General features: G+C 38.9%; 1 protein-coding gene across 2 annotated transcripts in view; it reads left to right on the forward strand.

The window, feature by feature from the left end:
- LOC128660219 (phosphatidylinositol 5-phosphate 4-kinase type-2 alpha) overlaps positions 1–24,990 on the forward strand; it is a 487,148-nt gene that overhangs the window by 405,369 nt on the left and 56,789 nt on the right. For both annotated transcript variants that reach the window (XM_053713954.1, XM_053713956.1), the window contains exon 6: positions 15,604–15,642. In XM_053713954.1, the coding sequence (XP_053569929.1) occupies positions 15,604–15,642 (39 nt within the window). The remainder of the gene's footprint in view (positions 1–15,603; positions 15,643–24,990) is intronic.

Here is a 24,990-nt window from a genome sequence, read left to right on the forward strand (position 1 = left end):
GTCACTTAAATCATATAGTGAACCTCCTTTTTATGTTATAGTGTAAATTAACGTCAGCATCATAAGGGGCATCTTTTGGAACCTTGCAGAATAAGTATAAAATAACATTCTTGTCTGAAGTATATTGAGAGCGAATTAGATAAGAAAAACCTTTCTTGAAAATGTATGTATATCGTAGTTAGTAAACAGATTTAGAAGCTCTCGATTATCATGAATTGAAGGGCAATTCACATGCATACTTGTTTAGAAGTCTCAAGCTACCATTCTAGAACAAATGTTAAAGGGACATTAAACCCACATTTTTTCTTTCATGATTCAGATAGAGAATACAATTTTAAACAACTTTCTAATTTACTTCTATTATCTAATTTGCTTCATTCTCTTGATATTCTTTCCTGAAAAGCATATCTAGATAGGCTCAGTAGCTTCTGATTGGTGGCTTCACATAGATGCCTCATTTGATTGGATCACCAATGTGCATTGCTATTTCTTTAACAAAGGATATCTAAAGATTGCAGCAAATTAGATAATAGAAGTAAATTGGAATGTTGTTTAAAATTGTATTCTCTATCTGAATCGTGAAGGAAAAATTTGGGATTTAAGGGCCCTTTAAATGTAAAAGCCTCCTCAGTCCATTATGGTGTGTGGTCCCCACTGATAAGATGATATGGAAAACTACTCTCACAATTCTCGTGCAGAATATGAATTACATTGAGATTTTAACATATAACAAGCATGACATATGGCATCAAATGACAAAAGTAGCTAAATAGAATTGGCATCTGATAATATGGAACATAACTTCTCAGATCAAAAGGACAAATGGATCTCATGTCAACTCAAATAGAATCAAATACTTATCTGAAAACTACTCTCTAAGGAAGATATTAAACAGAATCTGTTGTTAAAATGCTACATATTTTAACTGCATAGAATGGAGAGGCTATATTTGAGTCTCACTCTTAAAGGGGCAGTCAACACCAGAATTTTTGTTGTTTTAAAAGATAGATAATCCTTTGAATACCCATTCCGCAGTTTTGCACAGCCACCACGGTTTACCTTTTAGCCCTGTGATTACCTTGTATCTAAGCATCTACTGACAGTCCCCTGATCACATTACATTTTATTTATTATCTATTGACTTTCATTTTAGCAAATTAGTGCAGTGTCTGCCACAATTCACAGGCGTGGTCACAATGTTATCTATATGGCTTACATGAACTAGCTCTCCCCTGTTGTGAAAAGAAAATACAAAAACATGTGATTAGAGGCGGCCTTTAAGGGCTTAGAAATTATCATATGAGCCTTCCTAGGTTTAGCTTTCAACTAAGAATACCAAGAGAACAAAGAAAAATTGGTGATAGAAGTAAATTGGAAATTTGTTTAAAATTACATTCCCTATTTAAATCATGAAAGTTTTTTTTGGCCTTGACTGTCCCTTTAAGCAACTGAGGTATATTTGCTATGTAATATTTTCCTTCTAAAAAACATAATTTATGCTTACCTGATAAATTTATTTCTCTTGTAGTGTGTTCAGTCCACGGGTCATCCATTACTTATGGGATATATTCTCCTTCCCAACAGGAAGTTGCAAGAGGATCACCCAAGCAGAGCTGCTATATAGCTCCACCCCTCACATGTCATATCCAGTCATTCGACCGAAACAAGACGAGAAAGGAGAAACTATAGGGTGCAGTGGTGACTGGAGTTTTAATTAAAATTTAGAACTGCCTCAAAAAAAGACAGGGCGGGCCGTGGACTGAACACACTACAAGAGAAATAAATTTATCAGGTAAGCATAAATTATGTTTTCTCTTGTTAAGTGTGTTCAGTCCACGGGTCATCCATTACTTATGGGATACCAATACCAAAGCTAAAGTACACGGATGATGGGAGGGACAAGGCAGGAACTTTAAACAGAAGGAACCACTGCCTGTAGAACCTTTCTCCCAAAAACAGCCTCCGAAGAAGCAAAAGTGTCAAATTTGTAAAATTTTGAAAAGGTATGAAGTAAAGACCAAGTTGCAGCCTTGCAAATCTGTTCAACAGAGGCCTCATTCTTAAAGGCCCAGGTGGAAGCCACAGCTCTAGTGGAATGAGCTGTAATTCTTTCAGGGGGCCGCTGTCCAGCAGTCTCATATGCTAAACGTATTATGCTACGAAGCCAAAAAGAGAGAGTGGTGGCAGAAGCCTTTTGACCTCTCCTCTGTCCAGAATAAACGACAAACAGAGAAGAAGTTTGCCGAAAATCCTTAGTTGCCTGTAAGTAGAACTTCAGGGCACGGACTACGTCCAGATTATGCAAAAGACGTTCCTTCTTTGAAGAAGGGTTAGGACATAATGATGGAACAACAATCTCCTGATTGATATTCCTATTAGAAACAACCTTAGGTAAAAATCCAGGTTTAGTACGCAAAACTACCTTGTCTGAATGAAAAATCAGATAAGGAGAATCGCAATGTAAGGCAGATAACTCAGACACTCTTCGAGCCGAGGAAATAGCCATCAAAAACAGAACTTTCCAAGATAAAAGCTTAATATCAATGGAATGAAGGGGTTCAAACGGAACACCCTGAAGAACTTTAAGAACCAAGTTTAAGCTCCACGGAGGAGCAACAGTTTTAAACACAGGCTTAATCCTAGCCAAAGCCTGACAAAAAGCCTGAACGTCTGGATTCTCTGCCAGACGTTTGTGTAAAAGAATAGACAGAGCAGAAATCTGTCCCTTTAACGAACTAGCGGATGAACCCTTTTCTAAACCCTCTTGTAGAAAAGACAATATCCTAGGAATCCTAACCTTACTCCATGAGTAACTCTTGGATTCACACCAATGTAAATATTTACGCCATATCTTATGGTAAATTTTTCTGGTAACCGGTTTCCGAGCCTGTATCAATGTATCAATAACCGACTCCAAGAAACCACGCTTTGAAAGAATCAAGCGTTCAATCTCCATGCAGTCAGCCTCAGAGAAATTAGGCTTGGATGGTTGAAAGGACCCTGAAGTAGAAGGTCCTGCCTCAGAGGCAGAGACCATGGTGGACAGGAAGACATGTCCACTAGTTCTGCATACCAGGTCCTGCGTGGCCACGCAGGCGCTATCAGAATCACCGATGCTCTCTCCTGTTTGATCCTGGCAATCAGACGAGGCAGCAACGGAAAAGGTGGGAACACATAAGCCATGTTGAAAATCCAAGGGGCTGCTAGTGCATCCACCAGCACCGCTCCCGGGTCCCTGGACCTGGATCCGTAACAAGGAAGCTTGGCGTTCTGGCGAGAAGCCATGAGATCCAGTTCCGGTTCGCCCCAACGAAGAATCAGTTGAGCAAATACCTCCGGGTGAAGTTCCCACTCCCCCGGGTGAAAGGTCTGGCGGCTTAGAAAGTCCGCCTCCCAGTTCTCCACACCTGGGATGTAGATCGCTGACAGATGGCAAGAGTGAAACTCTGCCCAGCGAATCATCTTTGAGACTTCTAACATCGCTAGGGAACTCCTGGTTCCCCCTTGATGATTGATGTAAGCCACAGTCGTGATGTTGTCCGACTGAAATCTGATGAACCTCAGTGTTGCTAACTGAGGCCAAGCTAGAAGAGCATTGAATATCGCTCTTAATTCCAGAATGTGTCCATGATCCCTGAGCCTTCAGGGAATTCCAGACTGCGCCCCAGCCTAGAAGGCTGGCATCTGTTGTTACAATCGTCCAATCTGGTCTGCGAAAAGTCATTCCCTTGGACAGATGAATCCGAGACAACCACCAGAGAAGAGAATCTCTGGTCTCCTGGTCCAGATTTAGTAAAGGGGACAGATCTGAGTAATCCCCATTCCACTGACTCAGCATGCATAATTGCAGCGGTTCTGAGATGCAGGCGCCCAAATGGCACTATGTCCATTGCCGCGACCATTAAGCCGATTACTTCCATGCACTGAGCTACTGATGGGCTTGGAATGGAATGAAGGACACGGCAAGCATTTAGGATTTTTGATAACCTGGACTCCGTCAGGTAAATCTTCATCTCTAAAGAATCTATAAGAGTCCCTAGAAAGGGAACCCTTGTGAGTGGTAACAGAGAACTCTTTTCCATGTTCACTTTCCACCCATGCAACCTCAGAAATGCTAGAACTATCTCTGTATGAGACTTTGCATTTTGAAAACTTGACGCTTGTATCAGAATGTCGTCTAAGTACGGAGCCACCGCTATGCCTCGCGGTCTTAGTACCGCCAGAAGCGAGCCCAGAACCTTTGTAAAAATTCTCGGGGCCGTAGCTAACCCGAAGGGAAGAGCTACAAACTGGTAATGCCTGTCTAGAAAGGCAAACCTTAGGTACCGATAATGATCTTTGTGAATCGGTATGTGAAGGTAGGCATCCTTTAAGTCCACTGTGGTCATATACTGACCCTCTTGGATCATGGGTAGGATGGTTCGAATAGTCTCCATTTTGAATGATGGAACTCTTAGGAATTTGTTTAAGATCTTTAGGTCCAAGATTGGTCTGAAGGTTCCCTCTTTCTTGGGAACCACAAACAGATTTGAGTAAAATCCTTGCCCTTGTTCCGTCCTCGGAACTGGGTGGATCACCCCCATTACTAGGAGGTCTTGTACACAGTGAAGAAAAGCCTCTTTCTTTATTTGGTTTGCTGATAACCTTGAAAGATGAAATCTCCCTTGTGGAGGAGAAGCTTTAAAGTCCAGAAGGTATCCCTGAGATATAATCTCCAACGCCCAGGGATCCTGGACATCTCTTGCCCAAGCCTGGGCGAAGAGAGAAAGTCTGCCCCCCACTAGATCCGTTTCCGGATAGGGGGCCCTCTCTTCATGCTGTCTTAGGGGCAGAAGTAGGCTTTCTGGCCTGCTTGCCCTTGTTCCAGGACTGGTTGCTTTTCCAACCCTGTCTGTAACGAGCAGCAGTTCCTTCCTGTTTTGGAGCGGAGGAAGTTGATGCTGCTGCTGCCTTGAAATTACGAAAGGCACGAAAACTAGACTGTTTGGCCTTTGATTTGGCCCTGTCCTGAGGAAGGGTGTGACCCTTACCTCCAGTAATGTCAGCAATAATCTCCTTCAAGCCAGGCCCGAATAAGGTTTGCCCTTTGAAAGGAATATTAAGCAATTTAGATTTAGAGGTTACATCTGCTGACCAGGATTTAAGCCATAGCGCTCTGCGCGCCTGAATGGCGAATCCGGAGTTCTTAGCCGTTAGTTTGGTTAAATGCACAACGGCATCCGAAACAAATGCATTAGCTAGCTTAAGGGCTTTAAGCTTGTTCAAAGTCTCATCCAATGGTGCTGTGCGAATAGCCTCTTCCAGAGACTCAAACCAGAAAGCCGCTGCAGCAGTGACGGGCGCAATGCATGCAAGGGGCTGTAATATAAAACCTTGTTGAACAAACATTTTCTTAAGGTAACCTTCTAATTTTTTATCCATTGGATCTGAGAAAGCACAACTATCCTCCACCGGAATAGTGGTACGCTTGGCTAAAGTAGAAACTGCTCCCTCCACCTTAGGGACCGTCTGCCATAAGTCTCGTGTGGTGGCGTCTATTGGGAACATTTTTCTAAATATCGGAGGAGGGGAAAAAGGCACACCGGGTTTATCCCACTCCTTGTTAATAATCTCTGTAAGCCTTTTAGGTATAGGAAAAACGTCAGTACACACCGGTACCGCATAGTATTTATCCAGCCTACATAATTTCTCTGGGATTGCAACCGTGTTGCAATCATTCAGAGCCGCTAATACCTCCCCTAGTAATACACGGAGGTTCTCAAGCTTAAATTTAAAATTTGAAATGTCTGAATCTGGTCTCCCTGGATCAGATCCATCCCCCACAGAATGAAGCTCTCCGTCCTCATGTTCTGCAAATTGTGACGCAGTGTCAGACATGGCCCTCATATCATCAGCGCGCTCTGTTCTTAACCCAGAGCTATCGCGCTTGCCTCTTAACTCAGGCAAATTAGATAATACTTCTTTCATAACATTAGCCATATCTTGTAAAGTGATTTGTAAGTGCCTTGATGTGCTTGGCGCCACAATCTCACGCACCTCCTGAGCGGGAGGCAAAGGTACTGACACGTGAGGAGAGTTAGGCGGCATAACTTCCCCCTCGTTGTCTGGTGATAATTTCTTTACCGATAAAGACAGACTTTTATTTAAAGTAACATCAATACAATTGGTACACATATTTCTATTGGGCTCCACATTGGCCTTTAAACATAATGAGCAAGCAGATTCATCTGTGTCAGACATGTTTAAACAGACTAGCAATGAAGCTATCAAGCTTGGAAATTTCTTTCAATAAGTTTACAAGCAATATAAAAAACGCTGCAGCGCTTTTAAAAACACAAAAAAAACTGTCACAGTTGAAATAACAACGAACTAATACGGTTATAGCAACCAATTTTAAACAGTAAATGTATGAAATTAGCAGAGGATTGCACCCATTAGCAAAAGGATGATTAACCCCTCAATACCCAAAACGGATAATCAATTTAAGATTTAACGCTTTTCTCACAGTCAAACACACTGTCACAGGTCTGCTGTGACTGATTACCTCCCTCAAAAATGAATTTTGAAGACCCCTGAGCTCTCTGGAGATGTCCTGGATCAAAGAGGAAGAAGCAGGAAGACTGTGCTAGAATTTTAACTGTGCAACAAGGCGCTAAAAAAAAAAAAAAGGTCCCTCCCACTCATATCACAACAGTGGGAGACCTGATATAACGGTGTCTATGCAATACGTTAGCCATGTGGAAAAAAATCATGCCCAAAAAGATTTATCACCAAAGTACCTCACAAAACGAATAACATGCCAGTAAACGTTTTAAAAAACAGCTTTCCAGTGTTATGCAAAGTTATCACTAAGCCTGCTACCAGTCGCTTCAACTGCAGTTAAGGCTCATACATTTATTTCAGTACTAACAGTATTTAAAGTTAAATTCTAGTCCCTAGAAAATAACTCAACTGTGCATACATTTATCAGCCTGATACCAGTCGCTACTACTGCATTAAAGGCTGTACTTACGTCATATGGGTAACAGCAGTGTTTTCATAGTCAATTCCATTCCTAGAAAATAATTTACTGCACATACCTCATTGGCGGGGGGCCCCGCATGCTATTCCCTTCTCTGAAAGTACCCCACTCCTCAGAATGTGCGAGAACAGCCAGTGGATCTTAGTTACGTCTGCTAAGATCATAGAAAAAACGCAGGCAGATTCTTCTTCTAAATACTGCCTGAGAGAACAAACAGCACACTCCGGTGCTATTTTAAAATAATAAACTTTTGATTGAAGAATGTTACTCCTGTCTCCTCTCACAACCTCCTTTGTTGAGACTTGCAAGAGAATGACTGGATATGACATGTGAGGGGTGGAGCTATATAGCAGCTCTGCTTGGGTGATCCTCTTGCAACTTCCTGTTGGGAAGGAGAATATATCCCATAAGTAATGGATGACCCGTGGACTGAACACACTTAACAAGAGAAATCAGATTAGCAAAAGTGTCCCTATACTCCAGTCTAGACCTGTGACAAGTTTAAATCAATTTTACTGAAACATTCTTGACAAATACCTGCTCTGTAAATTAGCAGCTAAAAAAAGAGGAAATAATAAAAAGAAAACTTGCTGCTATACAGCACTTGGCAGAAAAAGGATTGCGTTCAAAGGGCTGTTACACTATATACTCTTGTAAAAATATGGAGCTTGTATATCTTTTCAGGGATATGATGTCAGCAATTACACTGCAATTAGGGTTACATGTGTATTTGGTTCTCCTGCATATAGGTGCAGGCAAAAACCTAAGGACTATCATATATCAAGAAAAATAAACATGCATGTAAAAAGAAAACACTCTATTTCTTTAACACAAATGTGTAACTCCACAATTCTTACTCAGGAAACATTGTCTTCAGAAAACCAGTTATCAACCAAAATAGGGTTAATCAGGAGGGAATAAGGGCACAAGGCAAACTTATATTTCTAGCGAGTCACAATCTAATATGGAGATATATCAAATAAGTGATAATGTAAAACCGTTATATCAGTATTAACAAACTATGGGCCCGATTAGGAGTTGAGCGCAAAATATCGCTTACGCTAAAGCTATATTTGCACTCAATTGAGTAATAGCGAACGCTAATATGCGTTGGTATTATGAGTTAAGTGCAATGCGAACGCAACTTCGCGTTTGCATTGCACCGAAGAATTTCGATCATGAGAGTGCGCATGAGAACTAGCGCAGCGATGGGCAGCAGATCTTATATATATATATATATACATATATAATATATATATATATTATACTTTATTTATAAAGCGCCAACATATTCCGCAGCGCTGACCAGGAGTACTTTTCATTTATATATACTGTACATATATATTTACAGGGAACACACAGTTCCCATAGACCAAAATGTAAAGGCACTTTCTCTTGTTAAGTGTATCCAGTCCACGGATCATCCATTACTTATGGGATATTAACTCCTCCCCAACAGGAAGTGCAAGAGGATTCACCCAGCAGAGCTGCTATATAGCTCCTCCCCTAACTGCCATTACCAGTCATTCTCTTGCACCCAACGAATAGATAGGATGTGTGAGAGGACTGTGGTGATTATACTTAGTTTCATACCTTCAATCAAAAGTTTGTTATTTTATAATAGCACCGGAGTGTGTTATTCCTTCTCTGGTAGAATTTGAAGAAGAATCTACCTGAGTTTTTCTATGATTTTAGCCGGAGTAGTTAAGATCATATTGCTGTTTCTCGGCCATCTGAGGAGAGGTAAACTTCAGATCAGGGGACAGCGGGCAGATTAATCTGCAAAGAGGTATGTAGCAGCTTATTATTTTCTGACAATGGAATTGATGAGAAAATTCTGCCATACCGATATAATGTAAACTCAGCCTTAAATGCAGTAGCAGCAACTGGTATCAGGCTGTCATGTATGTATATTTTACACTTCAGTATTCTGGGGAATGGCACTTCACTGGAATTATACTGTATGCATAAAACTTTAGCCTAATTTGCAGGGACTAGCAACAGGCTTTTTAATAACACTCAATTTATTAATGTTAAACGTTTTTTGCTGGCATGTAAAATCGTTTAATTTTCTGAGGTACTGGGTGAAAAAATGTTTTGGGCACTATTTTTTTCCACTTGGCAGTCGTTTTATTTAATTTATGACAGTTTACTGATCTCTCTCACTGTTATGTGTGAGGGGGAGGGACCTTTTTTGGTGCTTTTGCTACGCATCAAAAAATTCAGTCAGAAGTTTATTGTCTTCCCTGCATGATCCGGTTCATCTCTACAGAACTCAGGGGTCTTCAAAACTTGTTTTGAGGGAGGTAATCACTCACAGCAGAGCTGTGAGATTGTAGTTGACTGTGATAAAAAAAAAAAAAGTTTATTTCTGTATTTTTTTTTTTTTTTCTGCTATCAGGGTTAGTTATCCTTTGCTAATGGGAGCAATCCTTTGCTAAAATTGTGTTTTTTACAAAGATTTGATGCTATAACTTTTCAGTTTATTAATTTTCAACTGTCATAACTTTTTCTGTGCTTCTTATAGGCACAGTACGTTTTCATATTATAGTAAATTACTTGAAAAGTATTTCCAAGTTGCTAGTTTATTTGCTAGTGTGTTAAACATGTCTGATTCAGAGGAAGATATCTGTGCTATATGTGCTAAAGCCAAAGTGGAGCCCAATAGAAATTTATGTACTAACTGTATTGATGCTACTTTAAATAAAAGTCAATCTGTACAAATTGAACATATTTCACCAAACAACGAGGGGAGAGTTATGCCGACTAACTCGCCTCACGTGTCAGTACCTGCATCTCCCGCTCGGGAGGTGCGTGATATTGTAGCGCCGAGTACATCTGGGCGGCCATTACAAATCACATTACAGGATATGGCTACTGTTATGACTGAAGTTTTGGCTAAATTACCAGAACTAAGAGGTAAGCGTGATCACTCTGGGGTGAGAACAGAGTGCGCTGATAATATTAGGGCCATGTCAGACACTGCGTCACAATTTGCAGAACATGAGGACGGAGAGCTTCATTCTGCGGGTGACGGTTCTGATCCAAACAAACTGGATTCAGATATTTCAAATTTTAAATTTAAGCTGGAAAACCTCCGTGTATTACTAGGGGAGGTGTTAGCGGCTCTGAATGATTGTAACACAGTTGCAATACCAGAGAAAATGTGTAGGTTGGATAAATATTTTGCGGTACCGGCGAGTACTGACGTTTTTCCTATACCTAAGAGACTTACTGAAATTGTTACTAAGGAGTGGGATAGACCCAGTGTGCCGTTCTCACCCCCTCCGATATTTAGAAAGATGTTTCCAATAGACGCCACCACACGGGACTTATGGCAAACGGTCCCTAAGGTGGAGGGAGCAGTTTCTACTTTAGCTAAGCGTACCACTATCCCGGTGGAGGATAGCTGTGCCTTTTCAGATCCAATGGATAAAAAGTTAGAGGGTTACCTTAAGAAAATGTTTGTTCAACAAGGTTTTATATTGCAACCTCTTGCATGCATTGCGCCTGTCACGGCTGCAGCAGCATTTTGGTTTGAGTCTCTGGAAGAGACACTTGAATCAGCTCCATTAAATGAGATTACACACAAGCTTAAAGCCCTTAAGTTAGCTAACTCATTTATTTCAGATGCCGTAGTACATTTAACTAAACTTACGGCTAAGAATTCCGGATTCGCCATTCAGGCACGCAGAGCACTGTGGCTAAAATCCTGGTCAGCTGACGTTACTTCTAAATCTAAATTGCTTAATATACCTTTCAAAGGGCAGACCTTATTCGGGCCCGGGTTGAAAGAAATTATCGCTGACATTACAGGAGGTAAAGGCCATGCCCTGCCTCAAGACAGAGCCAAACCTAAGGCTAGACAGTCTAATTTTCGTTCCTTTCGTAATTTCAAAGCAGGAGCAGCATCAACTTCCTCTGCACCAAAACAGGAAGGAGCTGTTGCTCGCTACAGACAAGGCTGGAGACCTAACCAGTCCTGGAACAAGGGCAAGCAGGCCAGGAAACCTGCTGCTGCCCCTAAGACAGCATGAATCGAGGGCCCCCGATCCGGGAACGGATCTAGTGGGGGGCAGACTTTCTCTCTTCGCCCAGGCTTGGGCAAGAGATGTCCAGGATCCCTGGGCGTTAGAGATCATATCTCAGGGATACCTTCTAGACTTCAAATTCTCTCCCCCAAGAGGGAGATTTCATCTGTCAAGGTTGTCAACAAACCAAATAAAGAAAGAGGCGTTTCTACGCTGCGTACAAGATCTTTTTTTAATGGGAGTGATCCATCCGGTTCCGCGGTCGGAACAAGGACAAGGGTTTTACTCAAATCTGTTTGTGGTTCCCAAAAAAGAGGGAACTTTCAGGCCAATCTTGGATTTAAAGATCCTAAACAAATTCCTAAGAGTTCCATCGTTCAAAATGGAAACTATTCGGACAATTTTACCCATGATCCAAAAGGGTCAGTACATGACCACAGTGGATTTAAAGGATGCTTACCTTCACATACCGATTCACAAAGATCATTACCGGTATCTAAGGTTTGCCTTTCTAGACAGGCATTACCAGTTTGTAGCTCTTCCATTCGGATTGGCTACGGCTCCGAGAATCTTCACAAAGGTTCTGGGTGCTCTTCTGGCGGTACTAAGACCGCGAGGAATTGCGGTAGCTCCGTACCTAGACGACATTCTGATACAAGCTTCAAGCTTTCAAACTGCCAAGTCTCATACAGAGTTAGTACTGGCATTTCTAAGGTCGCATGGATGGAAGGTGAACGAAAAGAAGAGTTCTCTCTTTCCACTTACAAGAGTTCCCTTCTTGGGGACTCTTATAGATTCTGTAGAAATGAAGATTTACCTGACAGAAGACAGGTTAACAAAGCTTCAAAATGCATGCCGTGTCCTTCATTCCATTCAACACCCGTCAGTAGCTCAATGCATGGAGGTGATCGGCTTAATGGTAGCAGCAATGGACATAGTACCCTTTGCACGTTTACATCTCAGACCGCTGCAATTGTGCATGCTAAGTCAGTGGAATGGGGATTACTCAGACTTGTCCCCTACTCTGAATCTGGATCAAGAGACCAGAAATTCTCTTCTATGGTGGCTTTCTCGGCCACATCTGTCCAGGGGGATGCCATTCAGCAGGCCGGACTGGACAATTGTAACAACAGACGCCAGCCTACTAGGTTGGGGCGCTGTCTGGAATTCTCTGAAGGCTCAGGGACAATGGAATCAGGAGGAGAGTCTCCTACCAATAAACATTCTGGAATTGAGAGCAGTTCTCAATGCCCTTCTGGCTTGGCCCCAGTTAACAACTCGGGGGTTCATCAGGTTTCAGTCGGACAACATCACGACTGTAGCTTACATCAACCATCAGGGAGGGACAAGAAGCTCCCTAGCAATGATGGAAGTATCAAAGATAATTCGCTGGGCAGAGTCTCACTCTTGCCACCTGTCAGCAATCCACATCCCGGGAGTGGAGAACTGGGAGGCGGATTTCTTAAGTCGTCAGACTTTTCATCCGGGGGAGTGGGAACTTCATCCGGAGGTCTTTGCCCAAATACTTCGAAGTTGGGGCAAACCAGAGATAGATCTCATGGCGTCTCGACAGAACTCCAAGCTTCCTCGTTACGGGTCCAGATCCAGGGATCCGGGAGCGGTTCTGATAGATGCTTTGACAGCACCTTGGACCTTCGGGATGGCTTATGTGTTTCCACCCTTCCCGATGCTTCCTCGATTGATTGCCAGAATCAAACAGGAGAGAGCATCAGTGATTCTAATAACGCCTGCATGGCCACGCAGGACTTGGTATGCAGATCTAGTGGACATGTCATCCTGTCCACCTTGGTCGCTACCTCTGAAACAGGACCTTCTGATCCAGGGTCCCTTCAAACATCAAAATCTAATTTCTCTGAAGCTGACTGCTTGGAAATTGAACGCTTGATTTTATCAAAACGTGGTTTTTCTGAGTCAGTTATTGATACCTTAATACAGGCTAGGAAGCCTGTTACCAGAAAGATTTACCATAAGATATGGCGCAAATACTTATATTGGTGCGAATCCAAGAGTTACTCATGGAGTAAGGTTAGGATTCCGAGGATATTGTCTTTTCTACAAGAAGGTTTAGAAAAGGGTTTATCCGCTAGTTCCTTAAAGGGACAGATTTCAGCTCTGTCCATTCTTTTACACAAACGTCTGTCAGAAGTTCCGGACGTTCAAGCTTTTTGTCAGGCTTTAGCTAGTATCAAGCCTGTGTTTAAAACTGTTGCTCCACCATGGAGTTTGAACTTAGTTCTTAATGTTTTACAGGGGGTTCCGTTTGAACCCCTTCATTCCATTGATATCAAGTTGTTATCTTGGAAAGTTCTGTTTTTAATGGCGATTTCCTCGGCTCGAAGAGTCTCTGAGTTATCTGCCTTACATTGTGATTCTCCTTATCTGATTTTTCATTCAGACAAGGTAGTTCTGCGTACTAAACCTGGGTTCCTACCTAAGGTGGTCACTAACAGGAATATCAATCAAGAGATTGTGGTTACATCTTTGTGTCCTAATCCTTCTTCGAAAAAGGAACGTCTGCTACACAATCTAGATGTAGTCCGTGCCCTGAAATTTTATCTACAGGCAACTAAGGATTTTCGACAAACGTCTTCCCTGTTTGTCGTTTATTCTGGTCAGAGGAGAGGTCAAAAAGCTTTGGCTACCTCTCTCTCCTTTTGGCTTTGTAGCATAATACGGTTAGCCTATGAGACTGCTGGACAGCAGCCTCCTGAAAGAATTACAGCACATTCTACTAGAGCTGTGGCTTCCACTTGGGCCTTTAAGAATGAGGCTTCTGTTGAACAGATTTGCAAGGCTGCAACTTGGTCTTCTCTTCATACTTTTTCCAAATTTTACAAATTTGACACTTTTGCTTCTTCGGAGGCTGTTTTTGGGAGAAAGGTTCTTCAGGCAGTGGTTCCTTCCGTATAAAGAGCCTGCCTGTCCCTCCCGTCATCCGTGTACTTTAGCTTTGGTATTGGTATCCCATAAGTAATGGATGATCCGTGGACTGGATACACTTAACAAGAGAAAACATAATTTATGCTTACCTGATAAATTTATTTCTCTTGTAGTGTATCCAGTCCACGGCCCGCCCTGTCACTTTAAGGCAGGTAATTTTTCCATTAAACTACAGTCACCACTGTACCCTATGGTTTTCCTTTCTCTGCATGTTTTCGGTCGAATGACTGGTAATGGCAGTTAGGGGAGGAGCTATATAGCAGTTCTGCTGGGTGAATCCTCTTGCACTTCCTGTTGGGGAGGAGTTAATATCCCATAAGTAATGGATGATCCGTGGACTGGATACACTACAAGAGAAATAAATTTATCAGGTAAGCATAAATTATGTTTTTCAGTGCCTTTTTTTTTTTGTCTAACATCCCACACCCGCCAACTTTAACCCCAAAATACTGCCTAGTGCAGTTGTTTTTTATTTTAAAAAAATGCTATTTTTTTTTTAAATAAAAAACTATAATTATATTTTATATTTATATATATTTATATATATATATATATATATATATATATATATATTTGTTAGATATATATATATATATATAGTCCATATGTAGAAAGTATCAGCACCACTGCATCAATATTCTTAAAGGTGAATTATTTCTTTATTGGTGATATCACAACCATTAAAACAGCGACGTTTTGGACCGTTTTCGAAAACGTCGCTGTTTTAATGGTTGTGTTATCACCAATAAAGAAATAATTCACCTTTAAGAATATTGATGCAGTGGTGCTGTTACTTTCTACATATGGACTGTATTTGTTTGGGTTTTTGCTGATAGCCCATTGTAACGAGCACACAGCAAGGTAAAAAGCTCAATAGTGCTGGACTCTATCTGTTTATTTTGTATATTTATATATATTGAGTATTTTGAGGGCATTTGGGGCACTTTTAGAAAATTAACCAAAGATCTGCATGTACGATAATTTAGCGCTCCACTTATAATCTAGCCCTAAATGTTTTAGAAAGCATAAGTTCCATAATAAATGCTCCATAAAAATGTGCAGGCGTCTCCTCTAACCAGCATATACAATGTTGCTTCCTTAAGCATTTTGGCAAGTACAAGTATACAGTAATTGTGTAAATAATATTAACCACGGTATCTGGGGCAGACCCACTGCATAGTGTAAACCATTTCTTCTTGGCACAAACACGTCTCTTTTTAGCTGCTACTTTAGTTGACTGCAAAACCATTATCTTATACAGCAGAAACTTTTAGGATTCTCGGGCTTTTAGTAGTCTGCTTAAAAATGGCCTGTGCATCCAAGTGGTCAATGTAATTATTCATTATGTGCTGATATTAATGAATGTTCGTATTTGTAACTGCCAGGCATTGTTTATTTGCCTGTACATCAGCTTGTTCTCATTTAATCGGACAGTTCTGATAGAGATGAGTTTTATTCAATGCAAATTAGGAATGGTTCAATATTTTTCCTCCCAGAAACAAAACATTATAACGAACCATTGTTTCACACCACGATTAATATGCGCTGAACGTGTGCAGAATCTAATGCTCTAATGTGGTTGTTTTTCAGGGTTCCACTGTGGCAAGAGAAGCTAGCGACAAAGAAAAGGTAATTCTATTTGTTTCATCATAAAGTATTATTTGCAATATATGTTTGTGCAGATTTTATTTTAAGACATTATATGCAGATCAGATATAACTAATGCAGTAAAATATGTGTTTACAGCTGTGGAGGTGTTTTAAATCTGTGCAGCCTTTTTTAATTTTAAAGGGACAGTATACTCTAGAATTTGTATTGCTTAAAAAGATAGATAATCCCTTTATTACCCATTCCCCAGTTTTGCATAACCAACACAGTTATATTAATATACTTTTTACCTCTTTACCTTGTATCTAAGCCTCTACTGACTGCATCCTTATTTCAGTTTGTTTGACAGACTTCTATTTTAGCCAATCAGTTCTGACTCCTAGGTAACTCCACGGGAGTGAGCACAATGTTATTTATATATATATATATATATATATATATAGCACACATGAACTAGCACTGTCTAGCTGTAAAGAAAACTGTCAAAATGCACTGAGATAAGAGGCTACCTTCAATGGCTTAGAAATCAGTTTATGAGCCTACCTAGATTTAGCTTTCAACAAAGAATACCAAGAGAACAAAGTTAATTTGATTATAAAAGAAAATTGGAAAGTTGTTTAAAATTGCATGCCCTATCTGAATCATGAAAGTTTAATTTTGACTAGCCTGTCCCTTTAAAGTGTTTTTATGTAAAGTTAACTTTAGATTCAAAACCACCTTAAAAGCTGGATCATATTGTAATCTTTTCAGGTGGGATTGAATCTTGAATCCTCATATCCTTTGTTGGGAAATGCAGTTTGGATATTACTTATCCTAATCATATATTTTCTCTCCATGTAGACTTATTAATATTATTAAGGGAAGCGTTCTTTGTCTAGCGCCTGCCCAGAACTGTAGCTTACATTGGTCACATTTACATTGTTGCTATTAATGAAAAATCAACTACTGTAAAGAGTTAAACATTTTCTTGTTTAATACTAAAGGTCCCTCCACAGTTTACATTGTCTGATTTTTCACTTTGGGCTTCCAAAATATCACCCACAGTTTACAATTGAAATGAATGGGAGCCACTAAACAATAAATTTGCTTCGTATTAACCTTTTACCCCTGACGAACATTGAGCAAAACGTACATTTCACACATCTAGACACTAAGGCACCAAGGCAAACAGGCAAAAATTAGCTAAAATATATCACAAAACAACTATTTTTAAAATTGTGGTGTTTTGTCTTCTTGATCCCTTTGTACAGGGTCTAAGGAAATAATTATTTACATGTGTAAAATTAACCTCTTGTAGTCTAAATCCATCCTGATAATTGTTAAACAATATGAATGTCATTTGTATATAGGCATGATGGGTATACTGGGTGTGTTTGCTCAGTGATTATATTGTATAACTTTTAATACCTTGAATGTATTTTTAAAGTGATTTATAATCCTTAATTGAGAAAACAGTGTTTTGCAATTTGACGAGGTTTCCACCTAAAATCAAGAGCAGTACAGGAAATTAATATCCAGAAAAAAGTTGCTGCAACTTTTCTAGGTTTGTCTAGATGACAGTGACACCAGGTTAAAAATACTGAAAATTCTGATTTTTTTTCTATGTGTATTGTGTAAAAACCTGTGCAGTTGCAAAGAAAAAAATAGTTAATTACATTCACAATAAAAGTGCAAAAAGAAGTCCCGTTTAAAAAGACGAAATTATTGTAACTTGCAAGCACAAAAATGTGAGTATAATATACAAGAAAAGGCTGTGAAAGCAGGATTCCTAAACACCATTTCTAGATGTTGCGATCATAATTGCCACTTTTTCGCTTTTGCTATAAATATTTTTAGTCGCACGAGATATGATGGCTATGTTTATTAAATCTATATACGTATGTAAATATTAGTCCCGCCAACCACTGACAGACTATACAAAGTGTTAACGTCTTGGTTACTCGCATATATGTGGAAAATGTATCTGATCACCTGCTGATTTTTTTTTAAACGTAATTATGTAAACTGTGTGTAAAACGAATGCCCATGCTGGATTTTGCAGATTATCTACATTCTACCACAATGTAAACTCTGCTTTAAAGTCTTAAAATGACACTTTAGCACAAATTTGTGTTCAAAATATATTTGTTGTTTTAAATTATGGAATTAAAGAACCAGTCAACACATTAGATTTGCATAATCAACAAATGCAAGATAACAAGACAATGCAATAGCACTTAGTCTGAACTTCAAATGAGTAGTAGATTTTTTTATAACAAATTTTAAAGTTATGTATATTTCCACTCCCCTTGTACCATGTGATAGCAATCAGCCAATCACAAATGCATATACGTATAGTCTGTGAATTCTTGCACATGCTCAGTAGGATCTGGTGACTCAAAAAATGTAAATATAAAAGACTGTGCACATTTTTTTTAATGGAAGTAAATTGGAAAGTTGTTTAAAATTACATGCTGTATCTGAATCATGAAAATTTAATTTAACCTGAGTGTCCCTTTAAGTAATGCTTTCGATTGGTGTGCTTTTTATTCCCGTAATTAGTGTGCGCTATTTTTACTCCATATTCCTTTATACATATAAATGGAGCTTAGAGGCATTGGTTTGATAGTAGTTATAAACTTTACTATCTGGTGGTAGTAAAAAGAAGAGTCTACTTTACGGGGACATCAAACTATTTATGTGTGCAAAATATATATCAGCAATCAAGCTGCTCGAGATCTTTATTGTACACTGTCCCTTAAGCATTAGAAGGAAATCTTGTGCTTTAAAGATAAATATTCTTATCATGTTTTACAAAACTAATGCTTTAACAGTAATACAAATGCATTTTAATAGTAGGTAGAACATATATTTAGTTTTCTTTCCTAGAGGTAGTGTTAGCTACAAAAGCAGATCAAATCTATTTTTTGATACCAAGTAGATCTGAGCCATCATGCAGAGCTATGAGGATAGATCAATAAGCTCTAATCCTGTCATAGAAAGATAACGCTAAAACACACTAAATATTTTTTTTTCCAAAATATGCTCCCTTTACTTATCCATATTGCAGGTTTAATATTAAGCATGTCTATCAGTAATTCTGATGATTTATCATTGTAAAACTAATGAATGTAACATAGCTCTTCCATTATCTGAACCACATTCTCATCCAAACTGTCAGAGCAGAAGTTGATCTGGCAATAGAGCACTTACTAATCCATGGCACCTTAACCCAGAAACCTTCTTTGTACACACCACGCAGTGATTGGTTCATTGCTCAAATTCTGGACCACTCAAGTTCTGTGACATTTTCAAGAATTTGAGATTTGCGATGAGTCCCAAGAAATGTCTCTACGTATGTCATGTCTCTGAGAAACAATACCTTCACTGGTGTTATATTAGCCCAGCTCAAAATTACCGTCTGTCTGGATAGAAAATCACTAGCTCAGAAGCTTCAACTTCTAGATCTAATCTAATCTTACCTAGATCTACCAGCCATGTTCATGAAGGTTTTTAACCACTTCAAGTAGATTCATCCTCTGTAGAATTTACAATGGCTGGTAGCCATGACAAATTCAAACTAGATAATAGTCTTACTGAAACAGTGGTTGTCCAGTCTCATATTAAAGTATTAACAGTAATTTTGTTATGTAATGCCATATAGCAATAATGTGAATCACATCATTGTTTGCTACTTCTGGAGTCAGAATATTTCATCTGAATATGATGGCAGCTGGAAAGCAGGACCAGCATATGGATTATCTCAGCAGAATAGAAAATGTTCCATGAGAATTAGGTAGAAAGGTTGAAATGTTTAAGACCATTATATATGTGTGAGGAAGACTAGCAATATATATCACATCTTTAAATTATTGAAAATAAATATTCTGCCTTAAAGGGACCCTAAACCTACATTTTTTCTTTAATGATTCAGATAGCGCATGTAATTTTAAGCAACTTTCTAATTTACTCATACTATCAATTTTTATTCGTTCTCTTGCTATCTTTATTTAAAAAGTAGGAATTTAAAGTTTAGTAGCCGGCCCATTTTAGGTTCAGCACCATGGATAGCGCTTGCTTATTGGTGGATACAGTTAGCAAACCAATAAGCAAGCATAACCCAGTTTCTCAACCAAAAATGGCCGGCTCTTAAGCTTTACATTCCTGCTTTTTAAATAAAGATAGCAAGAGAAAGAAGAAAAATTGTCAATAGGAGTAAATTAGAAAGTTGCTTAAAATAGAAAAGTGTTCTATCTGATTCATTAAAGAAAAAATGTGGGTTTAGTGTCCCTTTAACAAAGATAATTGATATTCTAAAACAGATTAATTAATTATCTAGTACATTTGCTCTCTAATCCTTAATATCTATAATTTTTCAAATGAAGCACTATCATATCAGTAGCTGTACCAGTAAGACAATGCTCCATGCCACAGAGCCAGGTAAGTCAAGGTGAAGATGGAGGACCACCAGCTCAAGACCCTGTCATGACCAGCCCAATCTCCAGACCTGAACCCCATTAAAAACCTCTGAAATGTGATCAAGAGGAAGATGGATGGTCACTAGTCAAAGAAAGCCAAGCTGCTTGAATTTTTGCATAAGGAGTGGCATAAATTCACCCAACAGCAATATGAAAGACTGGTGGAGAACATGCCAAGACGCATGAAAGCTGTGAATGAAAATCAGGGTTATTCCATCAAATACCGATTTCTTGCTATGTTAAAACATTAGTATTGTGTTTGTTATTATGAACTTATTTTCTTTGCATTATTTGTGGTCTGAAAATACTGCATCTTTTTTGTTTTTGTGGCCAGTTGTAATTTTCTGCAAATAAATGCTCTAAATGACAATATATTTATTCGTAATTTGAGAGAAATGCGGTCAGTAGTTTATAGAAAATGTCCATTTTACTCAAACACAAATCTATAAATAGTAAAACCGGAGAAACAGATAATTTTTCATATATATATATGTGTGTGTATGTACGTGTGTGTATATATATATATGGGGCGTATTTATTCCTAGGCCAACAAGGCCGGTGCCTAGAGTGACAGATTTGGGGGGGGGGGGCGGCAAAATGGCACTTTCAACTGTATATATTTATTTTTTTTCCGGTAAATTTAAAAAAAAAAAAAAACGTTATGCGGTCACGTGACCCGGCTTTTTGCCGAGGTCACATGACGTTTTCTGTTACTTCCGCCGCCCGCCTTCCTGTCCCTATTGCTGACTTGCACAGGGATGGAGGGAGACACGCACGTGCGCACGTGATCTCCCTCCCAGGGCAGTGAGGATCGCAGTGTGTGAGTGATCATCGCAAATGATCAGATCGTCATCGGACAGGAGTGGACACACTGGACAGTCACCGGAGGCCAGAGCGGAGAGGACTGGTGAGGAGGGAGGGGGCCAGCAGGGCAGGGGTGACCAGGCGGGAGAACGGGTGAGGAGGGGAGGGGCGGGGGGATGATGAGCGTGATGCCGGTGATATAGTAAGAAGACCTGGCTCAGTTATTTCGCAGTGCTGTAGTAGTGGAAGCAACTGCAGTCACATTGACACTGCTCGCCATCCAGCTTGCAATTTTTAAACATCCAGCAAGCAGATCTTATATCACTCATGCACGGCCATGAATAAAGGTCCCTCTCTGAGGACAACTATACATTTTTATTGTAATGTCTGAGTGGGGCAGCTACTACAGCTTTATTTAGAAGAGCCTGAAATGGAATTTGTGTGGTTCTTCATTGCGTCATCTAACAAACCAATAGGCTGTGCAGAAATATCTGACAGATGCACCACCAAAGCTGTTAAGTTAACTATTAGGTACCCTATACAAACTACAGCACAGTTATTAAACATCACAATATATGTCCCAGTCCCTTTACTTCCTGGAATGCAATTGAGGAAATATTCTGCTATCACTACATTGGTCTCTTGAGCCCTTTAATATTCTTTTTAGCTCTTATGATATACCTATTCCAATAGAAGTCAATTGTACCTATTTTTAATATTCTATTCCCAATGCAATTACAGTACCCAGAGCTCTTCCCTCATACCTCCTTGCAAGCAATGATTTTTATATCATAATTTATATTGCAATTTATCATTATTGCTGTCACAATATGCTTGGAAAAGTAAGTTGAACTTATACTACTTTGAGTTCAGTTATGTGCCTTTTCATAATGAGTAATATAAAGACCCAAAAGTGGTATTTTCTCATGTACCTTCTGAGAATTATCATTATATACAGTATGTTCAGGGGAGGCTTCTGTTTTAATTATCTACTTTTGTACAGACTTCTAATGCACTATGTTACTATTTTGTTTTGAAATGTGTCTCTATAATTGTTATCATGGCATGATTAATGTTATTTGTTCCAAGTTACCATCTAAAAACCTCAGTAAAAAGCTATTAAAATAATAGTATGCTCTATCTGAATTGTGGGTTGATGTCCCTTTAAACACTAGAAATTATAGCAGCGCTTAGATTCCCCTTCTCTTGCTAATGTGAATTCCAGTTAAAGTTTTCATATCCCCTTTTCACACTGTATGAAATGCTCTATGCAGGAGATTCTAGTAATATCTGATGTTCGAGGGAGGGGGTAGCATGAATCATTATCTATAGATTTATAGCCTCTATCAATATTTTTCAAATGCATTGAAGAATGTCTTCATTTGACCGACTGATATGATATGCATATAAAATACAAGAGAATATACAACACGCTTTTTTTATTGCATGATTTATATATTGCTGACAGGGTTAAATATATATTTTTAAGTAGCCCTTTTAAGTAGCCTGCCATGGTATTGATAATCAACTCGTTATGTTCGTGTAAAACCACATTTGCTTGTATATTTTCGGCATTCTGTGTTATCCATATTAAGTGCCCCCAATTAGTGTGACAGTGACTGTGTGTGTGCTGTGTGATATTTGGTTAGTATGTGTCATATGTCATATCTGCTTTATGAGTAGGGGTAGGTATGTGTCCTGATATGTATTTACTTTAGGAATAGAGAATAAGTATGGGCCTTAATATGTGTGCATGTTAGGAGCAGATAGCTAGGTGCCCTGTAATGTATGTGCTTTTTTAGGATAACATGATACTTAGGTATGTTCCTTGATAAGTATTTGCTTTAGGAGCAGGGGATAGCTCTGTGCCCAGATATGTGTGTCTTTTAGCAGAAGGTGTACTACTATAGTGTATCATGTGTAAAAGGAGATATGAAAGGTGTGTGAATGGCCGGTAACAATGGTTGAAGCCTTGCCGTGGCGTTACTGCTCACATGTGCTAATTCAACCTACCTGAGACTGTATGCAAGCTTTTTACGAGCCCTGGATGGGGAAAATATAATTTTAAAATGCAGCAGAAAAAAAAAAATCACAACTCCCTAACCAAAAAAATTATGTCAAAAAATGACCTAAATCTGTGGGGGGGGGGGCAGCAGGATTCTGAATGCCTAGGGCAGCACAAAACCTAAATACGCCCCTGATATATATATTTATATTTATATATATACATACATACATACATACAAACGTTTTGTATTTTTAGGAACACATGAATGAGGCAGAAAAAACTGAGTAGTATATTTAAACACGTTAACCTGTTTAGTAAAAACATGAGAGCAACTGCAATACGGTTTCCCCATAGAATGATGAATACCTGTTTTGTTTTGGTTATGTCCTCTGCTTATGCACTATTATAGTCTCAGTCTTGGCTTACGTATTAGATGTCTGTGTTGTACATCATATCTATGTTTCTCCAAAGGAAAAACATCCTCAGCAGAACAGGAAACAGAACAGGGTTGTGTTACGCTGCAATTTAAGATCTATATTTATAGCAGTATGTGCAGATATCTTCCATTTCTCAACTGGTGTTCAAGAGCTGTCACATTCTTGCATCTGTTTTGACTTTTCTCCTCCTCTAGAAGAATCATTGTTCATTGATAGAACATCATTCAGGAACCTATGGTTCAGACAGATTAGCCCTCTCCAAAGCAAGATAGTGAAGTATTTAGCTCCCCGGCGGCCCTTTCTTTTCATCGCATAGCTGCAGTTCCAGTATGGTATAAAATTAGTGAGCATAGTTCAGTATGCTTCTTTTTTTTAGTACAGACAGTCTGGGCAAGTTGCCAGGGCATATGAAGTGTGCAGCTCAGTGGGGATTTGAGAATGGAGGGGGGCTGGAAAAATGATTGCAGACATACTATATTCCTCAGCGTTTAACCCACTTGCTAGACATATTTTATTCTTTTTTCAAAACCTTTCAAGCAAGTATTTTCTATTTAGATAACTATGTGTCATTGTCTGTTTTAAAATAAATATTGTTGCTGTGCACTAGAGACATGTTTAAAGGGACATTAAACACTAAATAAATGCTAGATAAAATGATACAGTTAAAGAAAAGATTAGTCTGAGAATAACATATAGATGTATTATTTAAAGTTTCATTAGTTGTTTAAATATTGACAAAGTAAGTCTAAAGTCTTATAAAACAATAGGAGCTGACATATTGTAATTTAGGTTAGCTTCTCTGCTGTAGCCAATTAGGGACAGTTTTCTGCACTTCTATTTCTAACAAACTGAAAAGCTCATAATTTCAGAATGGTATTACAGGAAAAGGGGACAAAATAAATAATGAACGTATATTGTAGAGTTTTTTTATATATACGATTTATCATTTGATATTACCATCTCAAAGTGTTTATTGCCCCTTTAAGGGCATTGTGACAAGATATGTATTTAAAGGGACATGCCACCCACATTTTTTCTTTTATGATTTAGAAAGAGAATGCAATTTTAAACATCTTTCTAATTTACTTATATTATCTCATTTGTTTTATTCTCTTGATATTCTTTGATGAAAAGCATATCTAAATATGCTCACTAGCTGCTGATTGGTTGCTGCACATAGAAGCCTTGTGTGATTGGCTCACCATGTGCATTGCTTTTTCTTCAACTAAGGATATTTAAAAAATGAAGCAAAATAAATAATGGAAGTAAATTGCAATGTTGTTTAAATTTCTATTCTCTATCTGAATCGTGAAAGAAAGATTTTGGGTTTAGTGGTCCTTTAATATTTCAAATGCTGAAATGTCTGATATAGAAAAAATAACCACCGATTTAGTTATTAGAAGTGAATGCCTCTTATAAATGTTCTCACTTATTCATATTACATCAACTTACACAATTAATGATATTGAAGGGACATAAAACTCAAAACTGATGATTTAGGTAGATCATACAATTTTAAACAACTTTTCAGTTTACTTCAAATTTACTTCATTCTCTTGGTATCGTTAGTTGACGGAGCAGCAATGCACTACTGGTTTCTAAACCGAACGCATGGGTGAGCCATTGACAATCGGTATATATATGCAGGCACCAATCAGCAGCT

The sequence above is a fragment of the Bombina bombina genome, chromosome 5, assembly GCF_027579735.1.
Source record: "Bombina bombina isolate aBomBom1 chromosome 5, aBomBom1.pri, whole genome shotgun sequence".
NCBI classification, from domain to species: Eukaryota; Metazoa; Chordata; class Amphibia; order Anura; family Bombinatoridae; genus Bombina; species Bombina bombina.